At 40.3% G+C, this 22,751-nt stretch overlaps 1 protein-coding gene across 1 annotated transcript in view; it reads right to left on the bottom strand.

Moving 5' to 3' along the window:
- Nucleotides 1–22,517, bottom strand: part of GUCY1B1 (guanylate cyclase 1 soluble subunit beta 1) — a gene marked incomplete at its 3' end in the record, with an annotated part of 45,213 nt that extends 22,696 nt beyond the window's left edge. The window contains exons 1-3 of the mRNA XM_079698825.1: nucleotides 22,450–22,517; nucleotides 9,588–9,688; nucleotides 7,947–8,065 (exon numbers count right to left, since the gene is read on the bottom strand). Of these exons, the coding sequence (XP_079554951.1) occupies nucleotides 7,947–8,039 (93 nt within the window). The 5' untranslated portion in view covers nucleotides 8,040–8,065; nucleotides 9,588–9,688; nucleotides 22,450–22,517. The remainder of the gene's footprint in view (nucleotides 1–7,946; nucleotides 8,066–9,587; nucleotides 9,689–22,449) is intronic.
- Nucleotides 22,518–22,751: the final 234 nt, after the last annotated feature.

Here is a 22,751-nt window from a genome sequence, read left to right on the forward strand (position 1 = left end):
AGGTAGTATCTAACCATAAAAAGTACTCCTGGGATTTCTTTAGTTACAGCTTCCCTTACTGGGTCTTACTCTCTCAAAACTGAAGTGATTACCATTGCCTGCCTATTATGAGAAATGGAATTCATGATTATATATTAAATTATTTTCAACTGAGTACATCTGTACTGCTAAAAATGTACTTTCTTCACAGACTATAATTGTTTGCAGGAACCTCAAAGGCCACAACAAAGATACTCAAAATAGCCAAGAGAAAAACCTTGTCTGTCTACATTTTATAACACCATCTATACAAAGCTGATTATTCGTCCACATGGTTGTAGCAATATATTTTGGAAAACAAGAGTTTCAATTAAAACTGGTTTTGTTTTATTTCTAAATATACCCGTGGAGGTGGCTATACAAAGAAAAGAGCTGAATGGCTAGTTACAAAGAAGTACACAAATAAGAGAAAGAAAAAAATGTCAACGCATGTATTTCAGCACAAGTAGATTCCCAGGAAACAGTAAAGCAAACCTCAAATATGCTTTCACGTCATTCTCCTTAGCTTTATGACACTAGGAAACAGCAAAGGAACAGAGAGCAGGTTCATTCATCTATTTTGCCTCAAGATGCCAAAAGGTTGGTCTGAGGTTTTCATTTCATTTCTCTGAATGTCCTGGTATCATTTTACTGCTTTTTCCTACAAGCAAGATGAATGTACTGCTTCTCAGGAATTCTGCTACTTGTAAGTCCTCCAGCCTTTATCATTTACAGAAGAAAAAACTAGTGCTGGTGTCCTGGGATTTAGTACACCCCACAGATTTAGGACCAAAAGAGAATTTATTAATCCTTTGAGAAATATTACTTTGAAGTTCCATATTTTTAAACATCTTGGAATGCTTCAAAATAAATGCAAAATTTCTCTTTGTAATATGCATGGCACAAATAAGCTTATACATACTTACAGAGGCAAAGTTTCCGGGAGTTAACTACCTCATTCCCCTGTTTCCAGGGCATCTAATTAAAAATTCCTAAATGATGCACATAAATGGGTGTCGTAAGACCCTGCCTTGAAAGTGTTGAGAGAGAGAGAGAGAGATTTTTCAGCGTTCAAGAATCCTTATTCTAGGGAGGTCCCTGGCGGCCTGGTGGTTAGGATTCCGGGCTTTCACTGCCGTGGCCTGGGTTCAATCCGTGGTCGGGGAGCTGAGACCCCGCAAACAGAGCCAGAATAGCACGGCCAAAAAAATCAATTAACTAATTAAAAGAAAAAAAGAATCCTTATTCTAGGGGATGGGGAGAAGGGAGTTGAGTGTGTTACTTGAGAGTATTATTGCAGTCTAGAGCTGGAAAGAATCTTAAAAATCAGTCACTGCAAACCTCCCTTTTTTTAAGGAAAGAGGATGAGGGACAGCATTTCCTTTCTTTTTATCCCTCACACTTCTGAAAAGCAAGACCAACATCAATATTTACTTGTGAGAGTCATGCAATTTGAAAAGCATTTTAAGTTTTCTAAGAAAGATGTTACGTTAGTATTTGAATGTGAAAAACTGAAACAAGCAAGACGCTGATAAAGTGGAAAAGTCACCCCTACATAATGGGAAGCACCAAGTCCGGGCATGAGTAGCATGAGCTCACAGCAAGTAAGGGTCAATGTTTAATGATACTTTTGTGCCTTTTCTACTTAAAGCTGTTCCTTGAGAAATAGCCTTCCAACCGAAAAGCTACAGGGACTCTTTTTTAAAAGAAATGTAAGGCCTTATTTAAAAAGAAATTGTACCAGAGTCACTAAAAATATTTAAATGGTGATATTTTAAAAACTACTTATAGTTATCATTACCATCCTCTCAAGAGAAAATTTAATTAAAAAAAAAAAGGCAAAGAGTCATAGAAGTACCTGTGTAAGCTATTTCACTTATTATAATACTGCCTTTAAATTCATGTTTAAAAAAATCTCGTTCATATACAACTTCTGACAATATTTTGTAAAACTGTGAAAATACATATGAGTTATTCAAAGAAAAAGTTCTTACAATTCTAAAATATTATCTTCCTTCAAGAGTTCTAGCATGTCAACTTTAAAATTGCAGATGCCAAATAAGGGATGCCACTCCTCACCTGGTTCTACAAGAATTTAGTCATTGAGCCCCTGCAGTTACTGACCTTCAATACACCCAGGGAAGAATTCAGGGTGAAAATCAGGGATGAAAAACATGTTAGAACAGGCCCTCAGGTAGTTAGGAAATTCTGATGAGCCTGGATTCTTGCATCTTCCGCCACTCAGAAAAGCACTAAAGCCATTAACTAAGATCCCTGCTCCTGGTGGCCAGCAGACGTCTGGTACCGAGACGTGCGCCTGACTGCACATAGCCCTTCACCAACACCACATACACACTGACCTGCCCCTTCCATCTGTGCCACGGTTTCTCAGAGTCACCTGAGAGGCTGTGTCCCTGCCTACGGTCCTCAGCAAGACACTGAATCAACTCAACTCATGGCTCTTACATTGTGTGGTTTTTTTTCAGGTAGACACAGGTTATAGAAACTGGTGTTTGGGATTTTGAGAAAAGCTCTTTTTGAAATTCAAAAGTTAAAAATAAAATGAATGGTGCATTTTTTTCTAAGAAACATTATAAATAATTTAGGGAAATACTAGAATTTCACAGCTGTTCAGGAAAAATCCTATTTCCCGAAATAACACTTTGCACAAACATTTAAGACTTTCAGATCAGCCATCAACCCCAGATTGCTCCTAGCGGGCTGGCCAAATTACAGGGTAGTCTTTTAGAAGCCAAACCCTGGAGCCGACACGGATTGAAGAAAATCCCATTGCAGGCTGAACAAAGGCCCTGGCAGAAGACTCTTAGGTCTATGAACTGGGAAAGTAAGTGAAAATGTCACCAAACCCAAAGTAGTGGAAGAAGCCAGTGTTTCCAGTGAAGGATGACGGAATATCTGTTTGCTTATTCCACTGAGATTCCTATGCATATTTAAGCAGGCTCATAGTTTAAATCCTGACTGGTCTCTAAGATTGCAAATTGTTCCTTTATTTTTCAATAGTCAGCTTTCCACGCTCATTTAGGTTTCATTTTACCTCTGTAAAATTATTGGGGAAGTAAAAAATATATAGCATAATAAATAACAAGACACCACTGGAAATGAATCAGTAGCCCTGCTGTTGACTGACTTGGGTTCCAAACCCAGAGGTCGTATACCATCTTATCTCTTCAAACATGGACAACTCAAAGCTCTACTCATCCATCCGTAAATATATGTACACATGTACACACACACAAACACAGACACAAAACATAAAAGGAAAAACAAGTTGACACAGAGTGCTGTTCCAATTATCCACCACTGCATATCAAAGCACCCCAAACTTATTGGCTTAACACGCTAATATTATTTCTCATGGTTTTGTGGGCTGTCTGGACTCAGGTGGGAAGTCCTCGGGTTGGAGTGAGACAGAGGCTAGGGCGGACTCATCGTAACAGCTGAGAGCGCAGCCAGCAGCGCTGTCCGAGGGCCTGCACAGGCCCCTCCTGTGGCTTGGGCGTCTCGTGTCACGGGCTGGGTTCCTACAGGGAACTTCCCAAGAGCAAATGCTCCCAGATACTCAGATGGGAACTTCAAGAGTTCTTATGAACTAGCCTAGGAAGTATCAGAATGTTACTTCTGCCGTATTCTACTGGCCAAATAATCACTAAAGCCAACCCAGATCCATGGGAAGGGGACTCCACCCTTTCATGGGGGAGAGGCACAATCACACTGCAGCAGAGTGTGTGAGATGGGAGACATTAGTGTGGCTATTTGAGGAAAACACAATCTGCAGTAATGCAATAGGGCATCAGAAGGTAAAGGGGAGCGTGGATTAGGCTGGGAATACCATCAGATTGGACATTCCTTACCAGCTGTACGTTTTATGGAGCTTTCAAATCCTATCTGTTCTGTGCATTCTTTTCATCAATACACTAGAAGCTTCAGATAGAAATTTACTACAGCAGCAGCATGAAACCACACTTTATTCCTAAGTTAAGAATAAGAAAGTGGCAGAATAGAGAAAAAATTCTTGCTGAAATATAGTCTTACCTTTAATAAATCCAGATAAAATGTGTAAAATCCAAAAATCTAAATCAAAATGTCTTCCTATTCTTGTTTATCTTTTTTTCTTCTCTACTTATTATTTTATTTTATTTTATTTTATTTTATTGGCCACACCACATATGGGGTCTTAGTTCCCTGACCAGGGATCGAACCCATACCCCCAGCATTGGGAGCATACAGTCTTAACCACTGGACTGCCAGGGAAGTCCCTTGTTTAACTCTTTTTGATAAATCATGTTTTTGGTTACTAAATCAGCAAAAGGATAATAATTAATTGCAAGGACTATCTACTTTTATCAATAGTCCACAAACTGATGGTTTCATAGGACATTTAGCAAAAATCAATTCCAAATTGTGTGATGTCTTTGGAAGAATAATGTTTCTAAAAAGTTTCCTCTAAAACCTACATTTTATTACATTATCCATTTAAGATGTGTAGCTCTTTTCGTGAAAGTCTTGAGGTAGACTAAAAATAGGCATGATGTAAAAATTCTTAAAATGACTTTGAAAATGCAAGGGAGAGTGTATAAGCAGAGCCGGGAATTTGCTATTGGCAGCAAAGCCTTTCAAAGGAGAACTGTCCATTATTCAAGCTGGTAAATTGTTAAATTGTTTAAGTTCACTAATCAAACGAAATGACAAAATCCATGAGAGAAACAAACATTTTTTCTGGAACTAAATTACAGATACTATCTATACAGCATCTCCTTGAGTATAAAATGTGTATAAAGGAACAGAGGTATTATCTGGATAATACAGCCTGGGTCAAATAAAAAGTATACACATAGGGCTTCCCTGGTAGCACAGTGGTTGAGAGTCCGCCTGCCGATGCATGGGACACGGGTTCATGCCACAGTCCGGGAAGATCCCACACGCCGCGGAGCGGCTGGGCCCGTAAGCCATGGCCGCTGAGCCTGCGCGTCTGGAGCCTGTGCTCCGCAACGGGAGAGGCCACAACAGTGAGAGGCCCGCGTACCGCAAAAAAGAAAAAAGAGACTATACATGACCTCCGGCCTCATGGCATTTACATTCCAGCCCCAAACAGGAAATGATCTATGGTGTGAGACCTCCTATGGGTGAGGAAATAGATGTACTGTCAAAACATAAGAAATGTCAGTTCCCTGATTCAAATAGGGTAGAGCCAGGAGAGGGGAGTGGAGCCTTCCTGGAAGAAGTAATTTGACCAGCAGGATGAAGAGGACAGGTCCAGCTGAAAAGGAGCAGGAACAGTGTTCCAGACAAAGGGAAGAGTAGGTGCAAAAGCTCAGAGGATGGAGAGAGCAAGTTTAAAAGAAAAAAAACGAAACAGTTCTGGAAGAAGTCCTGTTTGGCTGGGCTAGGGGAGCGTAAGAGGAGAGATAGACGGGGATGTGAGTAGTTTCAATTATTTTAATTGCTTTTTACATTTCCAATGAGCAACTGGGAATCACTGAAGGGTTTAAGCAAGTAACTAATGGGAGGAGATATATCTGCATTTCAGAAAAGTCACTAGTTATAGAATGGAGAGGAGATGGAGGGGTCATGCAGAGAGATGGGGAAACCGATCCGTCCTGTATATAATGGTAGACTGTCCCACGGAAGGGTAGGGAAATGAAGAAAAGTGGTAGGATTCTGAAAATTCAGTACTTATGACATAGAGTCTAAGGATTTAGTGATTGGTTAAAGTCAGGTGGTGAAAGACAAAAAAAATCTTTTAACTATCCTTAGAATAAGGCCCAGTTTATCTAACTCTTTAAAGTCTACCATGAAGAATGTTTTATTATTTTATATAATGAAGAATGTCAATTTTTAAATGCAAGCTAGGATCTTAAAACAATTTAAGAAAATTAGTTGCTTTATTTCATAGTCAGTTTTACAGAAAAACGGTCCATTTAATTTGTTTGTAATTAGCCTACTCATAACACAAATATCTACTTTTAAGAAAAGCAGTATGTTAATGTAGCCAATTTGCCATTAAGATATTAATTTCAAAACCAGGAAAAAAACCAATTCAATCAAAAATAGACAATACTGATGAAAACTTTACAGTATTCTAACTTTCCAGTTTCCTCATTGTTCACACTTGCACCGAAAGAAAAAAATAAAATAAAATCGTATGTAATTTAAAGGTATATTAACTAAAAACTGCCTATTGACTTTGAGGAAAACAGACTCAGGACTATTTAAAATAACGCTGCCCAGGGAAAATAAAAGGCATTAACAGCCATTAAGGCGAGTCACAAATATTAGTCTTCATGTAATGTTAAATTTTCTAGTAGCCATGTTTAAAAAAGGAAAAAGAGCCAAGTGAAATTAATGTAAATGATACATTTTTATATAACTCAGTATTTCCAAAATTTTATCATTTCACCATGTAATCAACATAAACTAGGTATAAGCTATTTGCGTTCTTTTTGAAGCCTGGTGTGTGTTTTACCCAGAGCACGTTTCACAGGCTGAGCATTCACGTGGAGACCATCCTGCCGGGCAGGGCAGCTCTACAGAACAGGAGAAACCTCCGGAGCTGGCCATCCTCTGCTGTCCCACTACACACCTAGCAGTCGGTCACAATGAGTAAAGGGTAAAAAAAAAAAGTAAACGGTTTGTTGACACAGATGTGGCCACTGACAATGTTAAAATTAAGCGAGAGGAACTGCAACTGAAACTTAGCTGAGGTGACAGCAGTCAACAGAAGTATTAAAAATGGAAATGTATTCAAAACCCCCAGATCCCAAAATACTTTTACATCTCAAACTTTAATCCATGTAAAGTAATCCATTTAAATACAACCTGTTAAAGGTTAATTTAAATATCTCCTGGCAGCTACTTCATTTGGAAGTGGCAGCTTTTCTGGACACCAGTAGTTTCCGTAAATCCATGGCAGGGACCACAAACCAGTTTCCATCTTGATTTAATGCTGTTTTTAGTTTATAAGAAAAATGTCACTATGTAAACCACCAACATTTTGATTAAACACTACAGTTCTTATTTTGGCTGTTAAATCAATAATGCAGCTGGATTGCAAGTAGTTTACATTCCCCCCAAACTGGGCTCCGGTTCAGCTAGTATTATTGCACTGACATCATTTTCCAGCAAGATCTGGCTGCTTTCAGCAGCCAGTTTAGAAATATCCTTTACAAACAACCACATAACATTCAATGTTAACACATTTCAAGAAGAGGGTCTCACAAATGCCTGTGCTGAAAATAGGACAGTCAATCCCAAAATAGTCTCCCACCTACTGTGTCATTTGCTAGTATAATAAAATAAATAAATAAATAAGGTAATCTTAACAAGAAGACAAAGGCCTTTGACGACATTATTTATCTTTGAATTCACCTGAGACTGACTTTGGAAGATTTCCTATTTTCCTCTCCAGAGTAGATTAACTAATATGTAACCGGGAGCAATGATTCTCAAATTTGTTTTGGTGGCAGGCGCTTTCTCCGAAACAGCGAGCTTCAGGTAGAACATCACAGATACTGATACACTATTTAATTATGCTATGCAAACTTGGAGTGACTTACAAGTAGAAAATAAACCCATGTTATATACATAAAACCACAGCTACTAGCACAAAGAATAATTTTTTAAAAGGGAGCTGCACAGATCACATGTTGAGTCTTTCAGAGACCACTACTTTACAACTTGAGTATTCAGCATCAGTACCAAAAATTAAAGAAAAAATATAAAGGAAAAATGCTAAAATGTATTCAAGACCATCCAATAATTATTATTTTACGTGAATTAGGAAAAATGTCACTATGATTCCATTTCAGCAGCTAGACACTCATCCAGCTGGCTGAACAACAGGATTCTAGAGACTACATTGGAAAATCAAAAAGTCAGAACTTTTAGCTCCAGAACCTCAAACTGCTCACCTGCAGAAATTCTCTGACATTAGATCCCAGCACACGCAGGATTGTGTCATAACCAGATTCTTGACAAAAGACGAAAAACATCTTCCCAAACATTTGGAGGATTTCTCCAGCATTGAGATCTAGTTTATGGATTTGAGAGGCAACAGAAAGAAAATATATTAGAGATGGAAAATTGTTAGTGGGAGGAATGAAGACAAGTGCATAATAAAAAATGTTAGATATCCTGAATTTCTGTGCAGAGTGAACAGATCACAGGAAAAACATCTGGCCAGGAAAATACAATGAAATCTGAGAAGACAGCATATTGACGTGTTAACAGGGTAAGTTTGTACTTAAAGCAAAGCAGTTTCTCAGTTTGCATGACAAAATTTTGAGCTTTTTAAAACTTATACTTAAGGTATAACCTACTTTTTCCAAAAAATACAGAAGGATCTTGAAAATCATCAAGAATGCACATGATAATATTGTGGTGCAAAATTATTTTTCTTTATATAAATATGCATATTTAATAACTCGGTTGCATATAGTATGTACCCTAAGACCCTGTGTTTTTCTTAATATTCAATTATTAATATTGCCTAAAATTTAAAATTTTTTCTTAATACCAATTTTAATCACTATTTTATCCAACACATATGCAACAATTTATTTCACCAATGCCCGCTTGCTCGAAATGTAGGCTTTTCCAATTTTTCATAAGTAACTCTGAAATGAAAACACCCATAACTTTTAATGTTAATAAATCTAATCACTTCTTTAAGAAAAATTTCTAAAGGATTTGAACATTTTTTAAAAGATTTTGACTGATGACGCAAAATTATTCTCTAAAAAATCCCTTATCTTACCAACAGATTTTAAATGTGCACAATTTCCTCTTTAACTCTACCCTTGACTACACTACTTTTTTTTAATTGCCAAATTTGTATAAAAAATATTTCACATTTGTGTCAGTTTTGATTACCAATGAGGCAAGATATTTTTCTTATTATTATTAACAATTTACCATACCTTTTTTTGGTAATTCTTGTATCCTGCAAAAGGTAGCACTTGCTCTTCTAGCTATATTTGACAAAGCCAAAAAGCATCCATCTAGTCTATCCAACCTGTAGCCTAGCTGTAAATTAAGTGCTATTAGGATGTGAGATACTACTTTGAGAACAACATTTTTCCCATGAAGTTTTTTTTTTTTGGACTTTGCCCTCCTTGCATGAGTTTTGTCTGATGCAGACCTCAGTTTCTTGTTTCTTTTACCAATACCTAACAAAACCTGTGATTACAAAAGAGATGTGGAGATCATATTTTCTGCATTCTACACTTTTGTAATGACTGTGCTGTTGACATGGCAACATTAAATTATTATTGCGTTATTAACTTATTACATTAAGTATCAATACTTTTTTTCCTTCCTCAACACATGGCTTTTTGTGGGGAGGGGCAGAGAGCTCCTCTCTGCTCTAAAGAGTCTGTAAAAAGAGCAGTGGGACTCAGTGTGGCCTGAGGCTAACATTACACGTGACTGTGCCCCAGGCCGGGGCTGGGCGGCACATGTCCTATGCAGCTCACACCGCGACCTTGGGCCACGCATGCCTTTGGATGTCTATGGTGGCTTTAGCCAAAGAAGGAGAGTCACATTTAACTTACTGAGGACTTTGCTTGCGGCAGCAACCAGATCATATGTTTTAGAATCTTCGTATATTATTCGGACAAGAAACTGCCCTTCTTCATCTAACTGTGCCTCTCTTCTAGAAAACAAAAACAAGACAGACAGATAAAAGAACAGCTACAATGATCATATAAGAAATGGCTGCGTATCTGGAACAGAATTTACTTTTGGCAAATTTGGTTAAATCAGTGACAGGTACCTCAAAGTCTAGTGATTACAAAGATCTTATTTCACATCCCCCCTCCCCAGATTAAAAATGATACATTTAAGTATGTTTTAACAAGATTAACATTTGTATAGCACTCTAATGCTCAATACTATACCTGATATTAAATATAATCATGAAATAACTTTTGGTTAAATTAATGGGCAGCAAATATGTGTTGAGTCCCTCTATGTGCCAGGCACAGTTAGAGGCACTAGGGATACAGCCTTTAGTAGGAGAGAGTACCAACCTCTTGGAACAAATGTACTCTAGGCATAGAACTAAGATGTAACTAAGATACACACACACACACACACACACACACACATAATAATGGCAAGTAGTCTGGAGAAAAATAAAGCTGGGCAAGGGGGTAAGGGGCTCAAGTACGACAGCCGGAAGCATCACTGAGAAGCTGGCCATGCAGTCAAGCGCGAAGCATCTCTGCAGGGAGCCCTGAGCAGCCTGGGAGCCCCGGCCCGGGGAAGAGTAGGTGAAAGCACTGGCGGGGGCAGCCCAGGGCCTTGGAGGAGCAGCAGGAGCTTCAGTGAGGGGACGGATCCTGGGGCTGCACTGAGCGTGGATGGAAGGCACATAGGACGGAGCAAGGTCATAGCAAGAATAAAGCAACATCAGAGCAAGGACAAAGAGAGGTCACAGCAAAGTCATAGCAAGGTCAGAGCAAAGACAAAAAGGTCATAGCAAGGACAAAGCAAGGCCACAGCAAGGAGACCAGGTTAGAGGCCACCAGGACATTCAGGCGAGAAAGGCCCGTGACCTGAGTCAGGGTGAAAGCAGGGGAGGGAGGGAAGTGGCCCAGATCCCGGTGTACATGAAGGTTCCACATGGCTCACTGATGAAATGGACGCAGGACGTTGAGAGAAGGGAAGGACACAAGGATGACACTGAGGTTTTGGCTGGAGCAGCTGGAAGGATGCTGTCACCAGAGGCTGAACTGGGACAGCCGGTTGGCCGTGGACCAAGGGGTAAGGCCCAGAGCTCTGTATTAAACACGTGAAGTTTGAGGTGCCCGGTGGACAGGTAACATCTTCCAACACATCCTCAGCATATTAAGTGCAGTAACTCAAAATACACGCAGGATTAGTGACAGGAAATCATAGTTATCAGTTAAATAGTTGTCATGGTTATATATTCATTCTGATGGGATTTAGCTTGTTTTTCTCAAACTAGTGTCTAAACGGGAGGAGAAATCCACTGTTCAAAACACTGCCTGCCCTGGAAGAGCACAGCCGAGGTCCCAGACACCTTGTCCACGTGAGATGCACAAAAACAGGCAGCTCGGGGAGAACATAACTGGGTGAAGTTTCACCACAGGGGTGGGGAGAGCGCCTCATGGCCTGGCAGCCTCCTGCCTTCTCTCCCTCAGAAGTGGGGCTGTCACAGTGGCTGCCCGTGCCTGTGACACCAGTGTCTGCTCCAAATGGTAGCACAGCTTGGGCCCGGGGAGGATGGACATTTCTTCAAACACCGCTGTGCTCTTCAAAGCAGTCCATTTATTTGCCTGCAGTTACATGTAACAGTGCACATGGGGGGAAAGGCATGATTTTAGTGGGCACGAGGACATGAATTTCAGAGCCCAGGATTTCCTAGTCGAATGAACTTGGACAAGTCACATAAAGCATGTGAGCATTAAAACCCCTCTCTCTTGGGGGACAGAAGGATTGGGAGTTTGGGATTAGCAGATGCAAACTATTATATACGGAATGAATAAACAACAAGGTCCTACTGTAGAGCGCAGGGAACTATATTCAGTACCCTGTGATAAACCGTCATGGAAAAGAATATGAAAAAGAATGTATATATGTGTATAACTGAATATCTTTGCTGTACAGCAGAAATTAACATTGTAAATCAACTATACTTCAATAAAATTTTTTTTTAAAACCCTCTCTTCTAAAATGGGAGCAATAGTATAACCCACCTTCCACAGCTGTAGTGAGATGAAGAGTGCAAAAGTGTATTCTAAGCTGCTGAAGAATTTTATGTATATAACTGATATATATAACTGATGACCGCAGTGCTTGCCATGTCTATATATTCAAAAAAATCAAAGAGCTACATACAAGCTGTGAAACTCTCCCTTTGGCTGAACATACGCTGCTGTTAAATGAAAGGAACACATCTTCAAAACTTCAAGTCTTTTTAATACCAAAAGTCAGTGAAATATCCCCAAATTATGAAAATAGAATGTAAAAACACTTACTTACCTTTTGATAAATGCTATTGTGTAACTTACACATTCTAATTTCTAACTGTATAAAAATATAAAGTATATGAAATGAAAAACTTAAAACAATCCTCCACTATCCTGGGACAACCACCGCTGGTATTATATTCAGGTTCCTTATGCTTGAAAATAATTGCGTATATAACACACACCAGATCATAATGCTTTAAAACCTCCTTTAGTGACTTAACTGTTTGATGGACATCTTTTCATGTCAATAAATATACCTTTCTATACCTTGACTACATAAAATTGCATTGGTTAGGCACACTGAAGTTTTAGTAGATATTAAAGTCCTTTTATTTTTTCATAAGTCCAAACAAAATGTTGTGATGAATATCTTTGTAGCATTATTTATACTTCTACGTAAAAATTCTAGATTTAGAATTAAATTAAATTCTAATTTATTCTAGAATAAATTCCTAGAAAAGAAATTGCTGATTTGCAGGATATGGAGAGTCTAATTTTTCTCATTTTGTCACTAACATTTTATTATGAAACAGCATTGGTCTACAGATTGGAATTTTGAAGCCTCTGATTTAGGGCATTCTAATAAAATATAAATAAATTTTAATTAAATATATAATAAAGGATAAATTAACTCATGCTCTCACTATGCCCTATTCTTTTTCTTCCAACTGAGATAAATCGAATGACGTAAGTTTTTGTAATGAACTCAGTTTCTCAGAAACAGTCACCAATTCAAAACCGTTAAACAGAATACAAAGTTCTTCTGCACAAAATAGAGAAATGGCCATTTCCCTAGAAATCCCCTAACCATGAGTCAATGCATTCCCTCTTTTCTTTCTTTTGCTTTAATAAAATAAGTGCCCGTATCTTTTAAGCTTTACTTCCTGGAATAATCAAGCCCAACATGCTCCCAGGAGGGAGGCTGAGATATAAATTAAACAGCAGTACATGAAAGGAAATAATCGTCTTCTCAAAAATCTCACACTGAATTCCAATAAATTATTCAAAGTGCTTAGAATTCCTTATTTACATTTGTCTTAGAAATCTTTGGGAACTCTGGGTCGCCCTTTGGGTCCTTTTCCCCCTGGGGAACGAGTCTTGCCACAAATAACTGAACACCTATTATGCTCCAAGCCCTTTTTGAGCACTTTTAATATATGAATGAACAAAACGGATGAAGATTCCTGCCTTCAAAGAGCTTTACATTTTAGCAGATGGAAACAAACAACAAGCATGTATCATTATATTCATGTATTACCATAGTTATATATTATTATGTTTACATAATATATATGCACATTTTATAATTTATTACGAGGTGATAAATGCTACAAAAGAAAGGAGAGCAGGATAAACGGGTGAGGGGAGGGCAGAGGAGGAGGGGCAGGATGCAAGGTCAAGCAGTGACCACAAGAGGCTTCCTGACGCTACCTCTCAGCAAAGGGTCCAGAGGCCACACTTTCGTCTGGGACCTCGTCTCTCTGGACCCAACGCATGTCTTTCTGCAGCCCATTCTTCAGATTCTTCCCTTTTCGGGGTAAAAGCTAATTGGAGATATTGCAAACACTTTACTGACAACTGGTCTGCTCCGTTACACTAAACAGGAGAATTTACAGAGCCAAAGCAGCCATACCCAAAAAATTAATTTCTGGCAATATGGCCATTGAAGTCAGTCGACTTTTGAGTGAATGTCTCTCAACTGTCAACACTGCTCTTCTTCTAACTTTGAGGTAAACTTAGGTTCGTTCAGACTCTTTGCTGTCGAATGTTTTGGCCTCCAGAGAGCACAGACGTGATAACAATAATCTCTCAGTTGTACCTGTTCTTTGAGGGAAGAAAATGTCTTTTCACCAGCTACCTGAAATCACAGAGGGTGACCCACAAATGAAAGAAAGCTTGGGAAGTAAGCTACTATTCAGATTACATAAACACCGTACATAATTCAGGTAACATCACCTTATACCTCTCTACCCCTCACTTTGTCATCCCATAACTTTCAAGGTTTTTTTTCCTCCTTAAAAGCAAAGTAAAGGGTGACTCAAATATACACGTACAGCATTTCTAACAATATTTGATTTATTTTCTTGATATGTAGAATTCCTTTTGTGCTTAAATTATCCAAATTCAGCCATGCACCTTGACCAAATTTTCTAGACTCATTCATTATTCAGAATATATTTTGGGGCAGCAATTTTGTTTAGAATGTTGCATTACACAATATATAATTCCCCGTTATTTAAATGATATGTGGTTTACATGTGAGGAAAACACAGGCTTCTCTGAGAAACATGATTGAAAATTTTCCCCAAAATGAAACACTTTGGACATGTTTTTTTTTTTTTCCCCAATAATTTTTAGCTGACAAAAAAGACCATATAAAGCCATAGGCGAACTGGATTAAGATGAATTCCACGCTGTTCATCTATCAAATGGCAACTGATGAGACACTACCACCAAATATCCTGGTGTGTGTGATTACACTCTGTTGTTTCCCACTATGACTGTAACAATCCCCCGGATAAACCCAGACAACTACAGTCTCCCACTGTTTCCAAATAGTGTGACTGACCGTACTTTGTATTATCTTTCCCTGTACACTTAATAACTGTGTTTGGGGGTTAAGCATTAGATCTTTCTACTTGGTGCATTACTCCCTGAAAGAGATCAGCAGACAGTAATAAATATTTAGAGAAGGTTCAGTTTTAAGTTTGCCTTGGTGAGGTGGGGTGAGATGAAAAGGCACTTTGTTTGACCACCACGTAAACCCAGATGGAAAGAAGCTCAAGTGGTTTCATCCCAGGTCACAGTCATCCCTTGCACATGCCGGAGAGGAAGGACCCCACACACACCGCCCTCAGGATGCGCGCGCTCACCTATCACAGGCAGAACCGCGCCACCTGGGTCCGTGCTGGTGGCATAAGAATCTAGGGGGAAGGCCTCCCACATTCAATGTCCCGAACATCTAACTGACAGTAGTCAGTAGCTGAAGACGACAAAGGCGGGGAAACGGCGAGAGCGGAAGAAGCGGGGACGGCGCGGGGAGAGGTTTCCACTCAGCATCCAAACAATTAAACTAAAGTTGCACTGTGTGTTGATTAGCTGATAGAATTTATTACTTTGGAGAGCCAAACCCAAACAAATTCCACCTCTCCCAAGAGCTTTAAAAATAAAGTTCTAACTTTCACCTGGAAATAAAACAAGAAATAACTATATTCTATATATTTGTAGCCATAAGAAGTATTTGAAAATTGAGTCTGTATACGTGAAAAAAAGGTTCCCAGTAGCAGTTCATTTCCTACTTACTTTTAGAGATGGCTATTCGTCGGAATTTAAACTGATCATTTATTTACACAAATTACCTTTCTCCAAAAGGGTCGCAGCTATTTTTATTATGGTGGGGTTTGATGGTTTTGTTTTTTTAATCACTGGTGCCTAACCCAGATGCCTGGATTAGAGCACGCACTCTGTGAATGTGTGCATGTTTGAAAAGAAGTGAATGAATGAATGAAATACATTTCCCTCCACGTGTTTCCAAACTCCCTACCAAAAATCAAACAATCACACGTTACCGGCAGAAGTTCAGAGCTTGTTTTCAAACTTGGGAATTTTTTTATTATTTAAAGTTGTCAGAAATATCCAAGCAGCATTTCTCATAACTCCATACCTAAGGAGATATTCCTTATCTTCAAAATGTGAATGTACAAAACTGAATTCATATTCTGACACTGAGCTCCTGCTATTATACACCTTTCAAGGAAGTTTAGGATACTACAGAGACTGCTGGCTAGTAGGTAAAGAAGCTTCCCAGCGAGGTATGAAAACGGGAATTCTTAGATGGGATGGGCTGAATACAGGAGTCTCAAAATAAGGTCTGGTCTCAGGCAGAAAAGATCAACACACGTCAAACGATCAACCTGACCAACGACAGCTCCCAGGGATGCTGATCCTGTAAAAACCATTATCCCAGCACATGCTGTATTAAAGACAGTACGCAGATATCGTCGTGACGATAAATCCTAGGATGGTCCATTTTAGTGAGAGGTAAGGACGTTCAAGGCTGGGTTGTTTCCACCTGGTATTAAAATTAAAACCTCCCACCATAAAACAAGGCAATTACGATGTATGACACCTAAAAATTAAAATTTTACATTCCTTTATTTGGAGTGGCTGTGAAGTATTAACTACCTCTCAATTTTCAACAGCACAATCTGACGATTCCCAAAAAGTCTGAATCCCCAAAGGAGAGGCTAGTTTAGGGGGTTTGGAGGAGAGAGGCCTCCTGCTCGGACCCCCTTCCAGTTGGTGAAGGTCAGTCCTCTCAAGCCAGTGTCTTCACTCATCCAAGCCCTATAAATGATGACAGTCACGTTCTCACAAGTGACAAGGATTTAGGCAAAGTACCACTCTGGATACATAATGGTATTTTTTTTCTGACTGTGTCCAGCTTGCCATGAGACAGCCTCATAAGTAAACGGCCCCAGTTCTGGAAACACAATCACAAACATTTCAAAGGAGCACTCGGCAGCAGCTTCATCAAACAAATGAGTCCCTCAGCCCTGTGTGTCCTTTACCCTGAACTCGGCTCACGAGCACAGCGGCCCAGAGTGCTTCCAAAACGACATAAACTGCTCAGAATTTCTGAGGCTCTGATTTTCTTTAGTAGAGGTCCTGTTCCTGAATAAAACCACCTGTAAAAATATAACAGCCACAAGCACCTGGCAAGCACGTGAAAAGTACAGGAAAACAAAAACAAAGATGGTAGTAGTAACACACATATATGTTGCCCATTTCCATGCTAAATGGTCTTTGGAAAATCGGAAAGGAGAAGCTCGTGAAGTCCTTGTTTGGGGAAAAGAACATAATATGATCATTACAAGCCTATCTGGGTCCAAATCTCTGCTCTGATGATTAACAAATGAGTGGCTTGAGGCAGGCGTTTAAAGTCCTGAAGACTCAGTTCCCTTATTTATGAAAGAAGAATAATGAACACATCTATCTTCTATGGTGGATGTGAGGATTAGGTGAGTTAACAAGTACAAAGCTTTCAGGACCACTACTGCGGAACCTATGGTAAGTGTCCAACATGTACGAGCTGTTACATTCAGCACTGAAGGTCCTGGTGAGCATTCTCATCTGGTTTTTAAATTTAATTTCAGCATCACAAACGTCTACTTACAGTCTATGATACTGACCTTAAACAGCACCTTTGAGACACTTGCTAAAGGACTCAATCTTGCCCTGAATCCAACCCAGTAAGTGTCTTGGGGTTTATGAAATTGGTAATCCAACAGCAGTGTTCTTAATCCTTTTATTATATCCACGTGTGAACGCTGACCCTCCCAAAAAGAGACGTTATAATTTACTGATACATCTTCTGCCTTTGTTAATATCAGAAATGCCCATTTCAACGGAGCTTATATTTTATTAAATAGTAGTTGAAGATGTCACCGTTCTGACATAATAAATCCCGGTTACAGAAAAAAAAATTAAGTGTGATGAATATACACGTGCTCTATTCTCTGGAAATTAAAAAATGAAAGATAATTCATATACATATTATAGATAGATAGATACAGAGAGAAAGAAGGCTTCTGCTAGTTATAGATGCTAGACTTTAGTGAGATAAGACAGCTGTTCATCAAATAATACTACAAATAAGTAATTATAAACTTGTGCATGTGCTATGAAGGAAAAGAAAAGTACAGCTGTGGAGGTGAAAGAAGTCTTCCCTTAAGAAGTAAGATTTGTCTTGCCATCTCAAAGCTGGAAAGTATTTCCATTTGCAGGACGGAGTAGGGCGTGCGGAGAGAAACCCTACTGAGCACAGGTGTCCTCCCTCTTGGACGGGAAAGGCCAGCCTGGCTGAGGAACTGACCCCCGGCCCATGAGGGTGCTGAGAGTAAGTGGGCCGTGTGGACTGAAAGGTCCCACGTTTGGGTGATCTGAAGACTGACCACAAAGACTTTCAATAGAGGAACAAATCATTCTGCAATTTACAAGCATATCTAATCCATACATCATACACCTTAAACTTACACAATGTTATGGGCCAATTACATCTCAATAAAGCTGGAAAAAAACTGAGGTAGAAAAGGCCTTTCTTATTTCAAATGGGTATTGTGGCACTCGTGAAATTAGACAGGAAAGGACTTTGGAAATTTTAAACAGCTTTATAATAAAAAGTACTGTTAATATTTTTAAACCTACTTGAGCAAGAACATAGGAAGGTATAGAAATTTAATTATATTGCCTCAGGAATAGGAAAATCTGATGAAAACGTGGCAAAATGTGGCCCACTATTTGGTTTTAATTTGTTTTGACAAAATGAATATTAAGAGCATATGGAAGCAACCTAAGTGTCCATTAACAGAGGAACGGATAAAGAAGATATGGTAGATATACACAATGGAATATTACTCAGCCATGAAAAAGAACGGAATAATGCCATTTGCAACAACATGGATGGACCTGGCGGGTATTATGCTTAGTGAAATAATTCACTACAGAAAATGAAAGACAAATACTGTATGTTATCACTTATATATGGGATCTAAAAAATGAAACAAACTAATTAATGATTTTTAAAAAGAGCATATGCTGCATCTTCAAATAACAGCACGCTTAGAGGGATGTGGCATGTGGATTCAACGGATTACTCTTATGTAGGCGGAGCTGGGGAAGGGACGAGCTGAAAAACTCTGGCTCTAGAGTGAAAATCGTTAACAGCTACCATTTATTAAACAGTTATTTATCGAGAACTGTGTTGAGCACTTTACAGGCATCATTCAACATATGACAACCCTATGAAGTAGTTATTATCTGTTTCCTTATAGCGTTGAGTCTTGGAAAGTTTAGGCAACTGGGAAAGTCGCATAACTAGCTTACAGCCACGCATTTGCTTATATGAACTATAATGATTAATTCGTGATTAGCAAATTCAAGTAGATGCATTAATTTCAAAACTGGAAGATCAGAATATGCTATCCAACAGCCAAATGCTTCCATGTTTGAGTTACAGGCAGAAAAATCAAGATATAATAAGATTAGAAATATCCTGATATCTCTAGACTCTATTTGAAAGCAAGGATTATGTCAAACATTTTTCCATCCTCAATGCCCGAACACTAGACTGTGCTCCTTAAAAATAAGCTTAACTAGAGAATGAAAGCAGGTCTGAGTCACTGAATGAAGAAGTACGCTGCCCTGCTATAGATAAATCTCACAACACATACCAAACATGTCTGAGTTCTTTACACAGGGAAATAATCATCTTCCTGGCGGCCTTCTAAAGGAACATACTCCAATATTTATCAACTAACAGTGTCATTACTTCACTTCCAAATCACATACCAAGATTTTGGACCCAGTAATTTGATGCAATGTTAGCGCAGCCAGGGCCGATGGCAGGGTGACAGACATGGTCATTAAATCAAGTATTTAGGTGCTTTTCTAATATGTATATCCTGACTTGATGTTTTTCCTGAAATGGCGATTGATATTTCTCATCCCTTAGGACCCACGGCTTCCAGAAAGGGCCATCTCAAAACTGAAAGGACGCCAACAAAACAAGATATGAGGTAGATTCAGAGGTCTCTTTGACTTTTTTTACATATATTTATGATCTAGATCAGAGGGGCAAACTACAGTCTCTGGGTCAAATCTCAGCCAACACTGATTTCTGCTCTTTGGGGATCTAAGAATGGCTTTTACATTTTTTAAGTGGTTACACTTCAATGGTTATACAGGTACGCATAATATCATCACTATTGACTCGTGGCCTGCAGCACCTAAAATATTTACTATTCTGCCCTTTAAGGGAAAGTTTGCTGACCCTCAGTCCTGACAATTTTTCATTTTCTTACAAAGAGGAATTTAAAACTGTTGTGAAATGGTTATATTGTTGGTAATAGTGTAAGTGGATACAGAGTTTACAATGAAGCATTTCTGGCTCTAACCCACTTAGAATTTTCTGTCTGGAATCTGTTACTTAGGATTTTACTTGTCCTTAAATATCTGGCATACTTTCTGAAGAAGGATGGATGGCCACTTCCTCCTAAACCAAAAAAGTATTATATGAAATTTTATAAACATCAATTTAGACAGTTTCTCACAGAGCAAAAAGGAAGCTAGAGGAGTCTGGAATTTACTGAGACAAAAAAGTTTTTTTTCATATATTCAATTTCCATAAAAAGGTAAACCTGAAAGTATCTTGGACCAGTGACTGCAGCAACCCTCCCTGGAGCAGACGGTGAGGTCAGAGGAGGACTCAGAATCTCCCAGGGAGCATTTTAAACTTAAACCCTGCCAACCTCTCCTGTCCTGCCCCCAGGCAGTGAGAATCTCTGTGGATCTAAGTAAATACTCTTCCAGGGAGCACACAGGGATCCCTCAGGGGTCCTGACAGTGAGCTGTTCTAAGGTCCTCCATGCAGAATGCTCAGCAAGGTTCTCTCGTCCAGATACTAAACCATATCCAAGACAAGATGGGCTCCACCAAGAGGGATGCTGAGACAAGAGAGAATCAAACTTAACACCTGGATTGCCAACACTAGTATAACTAATAGCATTTCTCTTGCAGGGGCACACAATCCTTGAGGTCATTCTGTAGGAAAAAGATACATATGATTTGCTTCACTTTACCAGAAAAAAAAATGTTTTGTATGATTTAAATTATTAGCACTTAAAACAGATGAAGGATACTGCTTGATGCTACTTAAAAATAAATTCATGAGTTAGACGATATTGATGTTTAATTAAAAATTAATACTTTTTTTAAAGGAAAATGAAACAACATTCTTAACGTGATTTGGTAGAGTTAAGTTCTCACATCGAGGGGACTTGTAAATTTTTAGATATTTTTGACCTTCTCTGTGGAAAATACGGCCAACATAAACAAATCATTCGATACTTTAATGTTTAAATTTCCGACACATTTCCCTATGAGGTATTATTTTTCATTTCTGTATTTGACAGTGATTGAAACTGATAATGGGTAAGACACACGTTCTAAGCCAATAAACATACGTAAGACTGTTTCACCACAACAGCCATCCTGTGCTCTCAAAATTCTAAACATATTCATTGCCATCGCACATCCACCAGGAAATTTGGGGATTTCTAGCTTACGGATGAGACATTACCACGTGGGAGATACATATGGTGTTTTCATACATTCACAGAGAAAGCGGCTTAAAAACAATCCTACAATGAGGTTACACTGTTTAACATCTTACTCTTGATGCCTGCCTTCTCTATAACTCTGTCTACCAAGAAACATAAAAATTATGAAGGTATTAATAAGGTGGATAGAAAGTTCAAATCCCAAAGTAAGCTTTAGTGCCTAGATTCTCATTTGATTGAACCACGTAACTCTCAAATCCCCACTTCTCTTTATAGTAAGTAGATGTGCTCCGTGGGCAACGTAAGTGGCTTATGGAACCTGAAACAATGCTCAAGGGTACAGACCCGAGGGGAGGAAAAGTTGCATTCTACTGCTTAATATTTAACCCTGGGCATTTCCACGGGAACAGATCTGTAGAAGAAATCACTATCGCGGAACTGCATGATAGAGCCTGTTGGCATTCACTGCCACTAACTGTAATACATTTAGGAGCAAACAGCATAAAGCATCACCTGCTTAACGTAACAGAAGGAAATCCGTGAGCACAGGCAATGAGAGTGAATAACAGCAAGGTGTTCTCTGCCCACCGAGGAAAACACCCTCTCTCCCTCTGGTTGCCTGTGGCAGTCGCACTGCTGTCCCAGGCTGCAAATCCAGATAGTACTGGGTGTCGGTGTGGCGACTTGGCTGCGGTCATCCATACACGTTACACGCAAATTTCACCAGAGTGAGAGGAAGAAAAGGAGAGAGCGCTGCTGGACTGCAACGCTCAGGGGTCCACAGGGACGATGCCCCGGTCGCTGCAGCAGGTCTAAACTCCCAGTGGCTGCGGTATTTCCGCGCACGTGCAGAGCACTGGGCTCACAGCTCTGGACAGAAACTAGGGTGCCCTCCTACCGCGGACAGCCTTCACCACAGCAGAAACCAGACGTAAAAGACGGGGGGAACGGGAGGGGCGGGGGGCGGGAGAGGTGTCCCTTCGTTTCAGGGGGAAAAACGCGCTCCGCTCACAGCTGCTCAGAAGGGAGTGTCCGCAGCCCGGAAAGGCGTCCCTGCCGCGCGTGCCTGCAATGTGTGCAAAGGGCCCGCGAGACGGTCTCGGTCCGCTTGCGAGGCCCCGCCGTCCCCGGGGCCCCTCCGCGTGGGAGCCGCCGGGGCGGGGGCAGCGCGTTCCCACGCCCGCCGGGGCGGAGGCCGCGCGACCCCGGGCTCCTTCCCGCCCGCCCCTCACGGCCGGCTCCGAGCGTGGGAGCGCGGCGGCCCCGGGCAGGAAGCGGGGCGGCGGGCGCGCACTTACTTGATGTCCTCCCACACCTCCGGGCCGTAGTTGCGGATCACCAGCAGCTCCAGCGCGTGATTCACGAACCCGTACTGCGGGGCCAGGGAGAGCCGAGCGTCAGGGACCGGCTGCGGGGCAAGGCGCCTGGGGGCCCGGCGGCCGCCGCCGCACCCGCGCCCGCTACCCCGCCCCCAGCTTCTGCCTCCTACGCGGCCGCTCGGCCGGGGGGCGCGGCAGCGGGGGAGAGGCGGCCCTGGCGCCGGCCGCGCGCAGAGCCCTTCGGTCACCGTGCTCCCCACCCCCAGGCCGCCGAGACGGGC

Source organism: Hyperoodon ampullatus, assembly GCF_949752795.1.
Source record: "Hyperoodon ampullatus genome assembly, chromosome: 1".
Lineage (NCBI taxonomy): Eukaryota > Metazoa > Chordata > Mammalia > Artiodactyla > Ziphiidae > Hyperoodon > Hyperoodon ampullatus.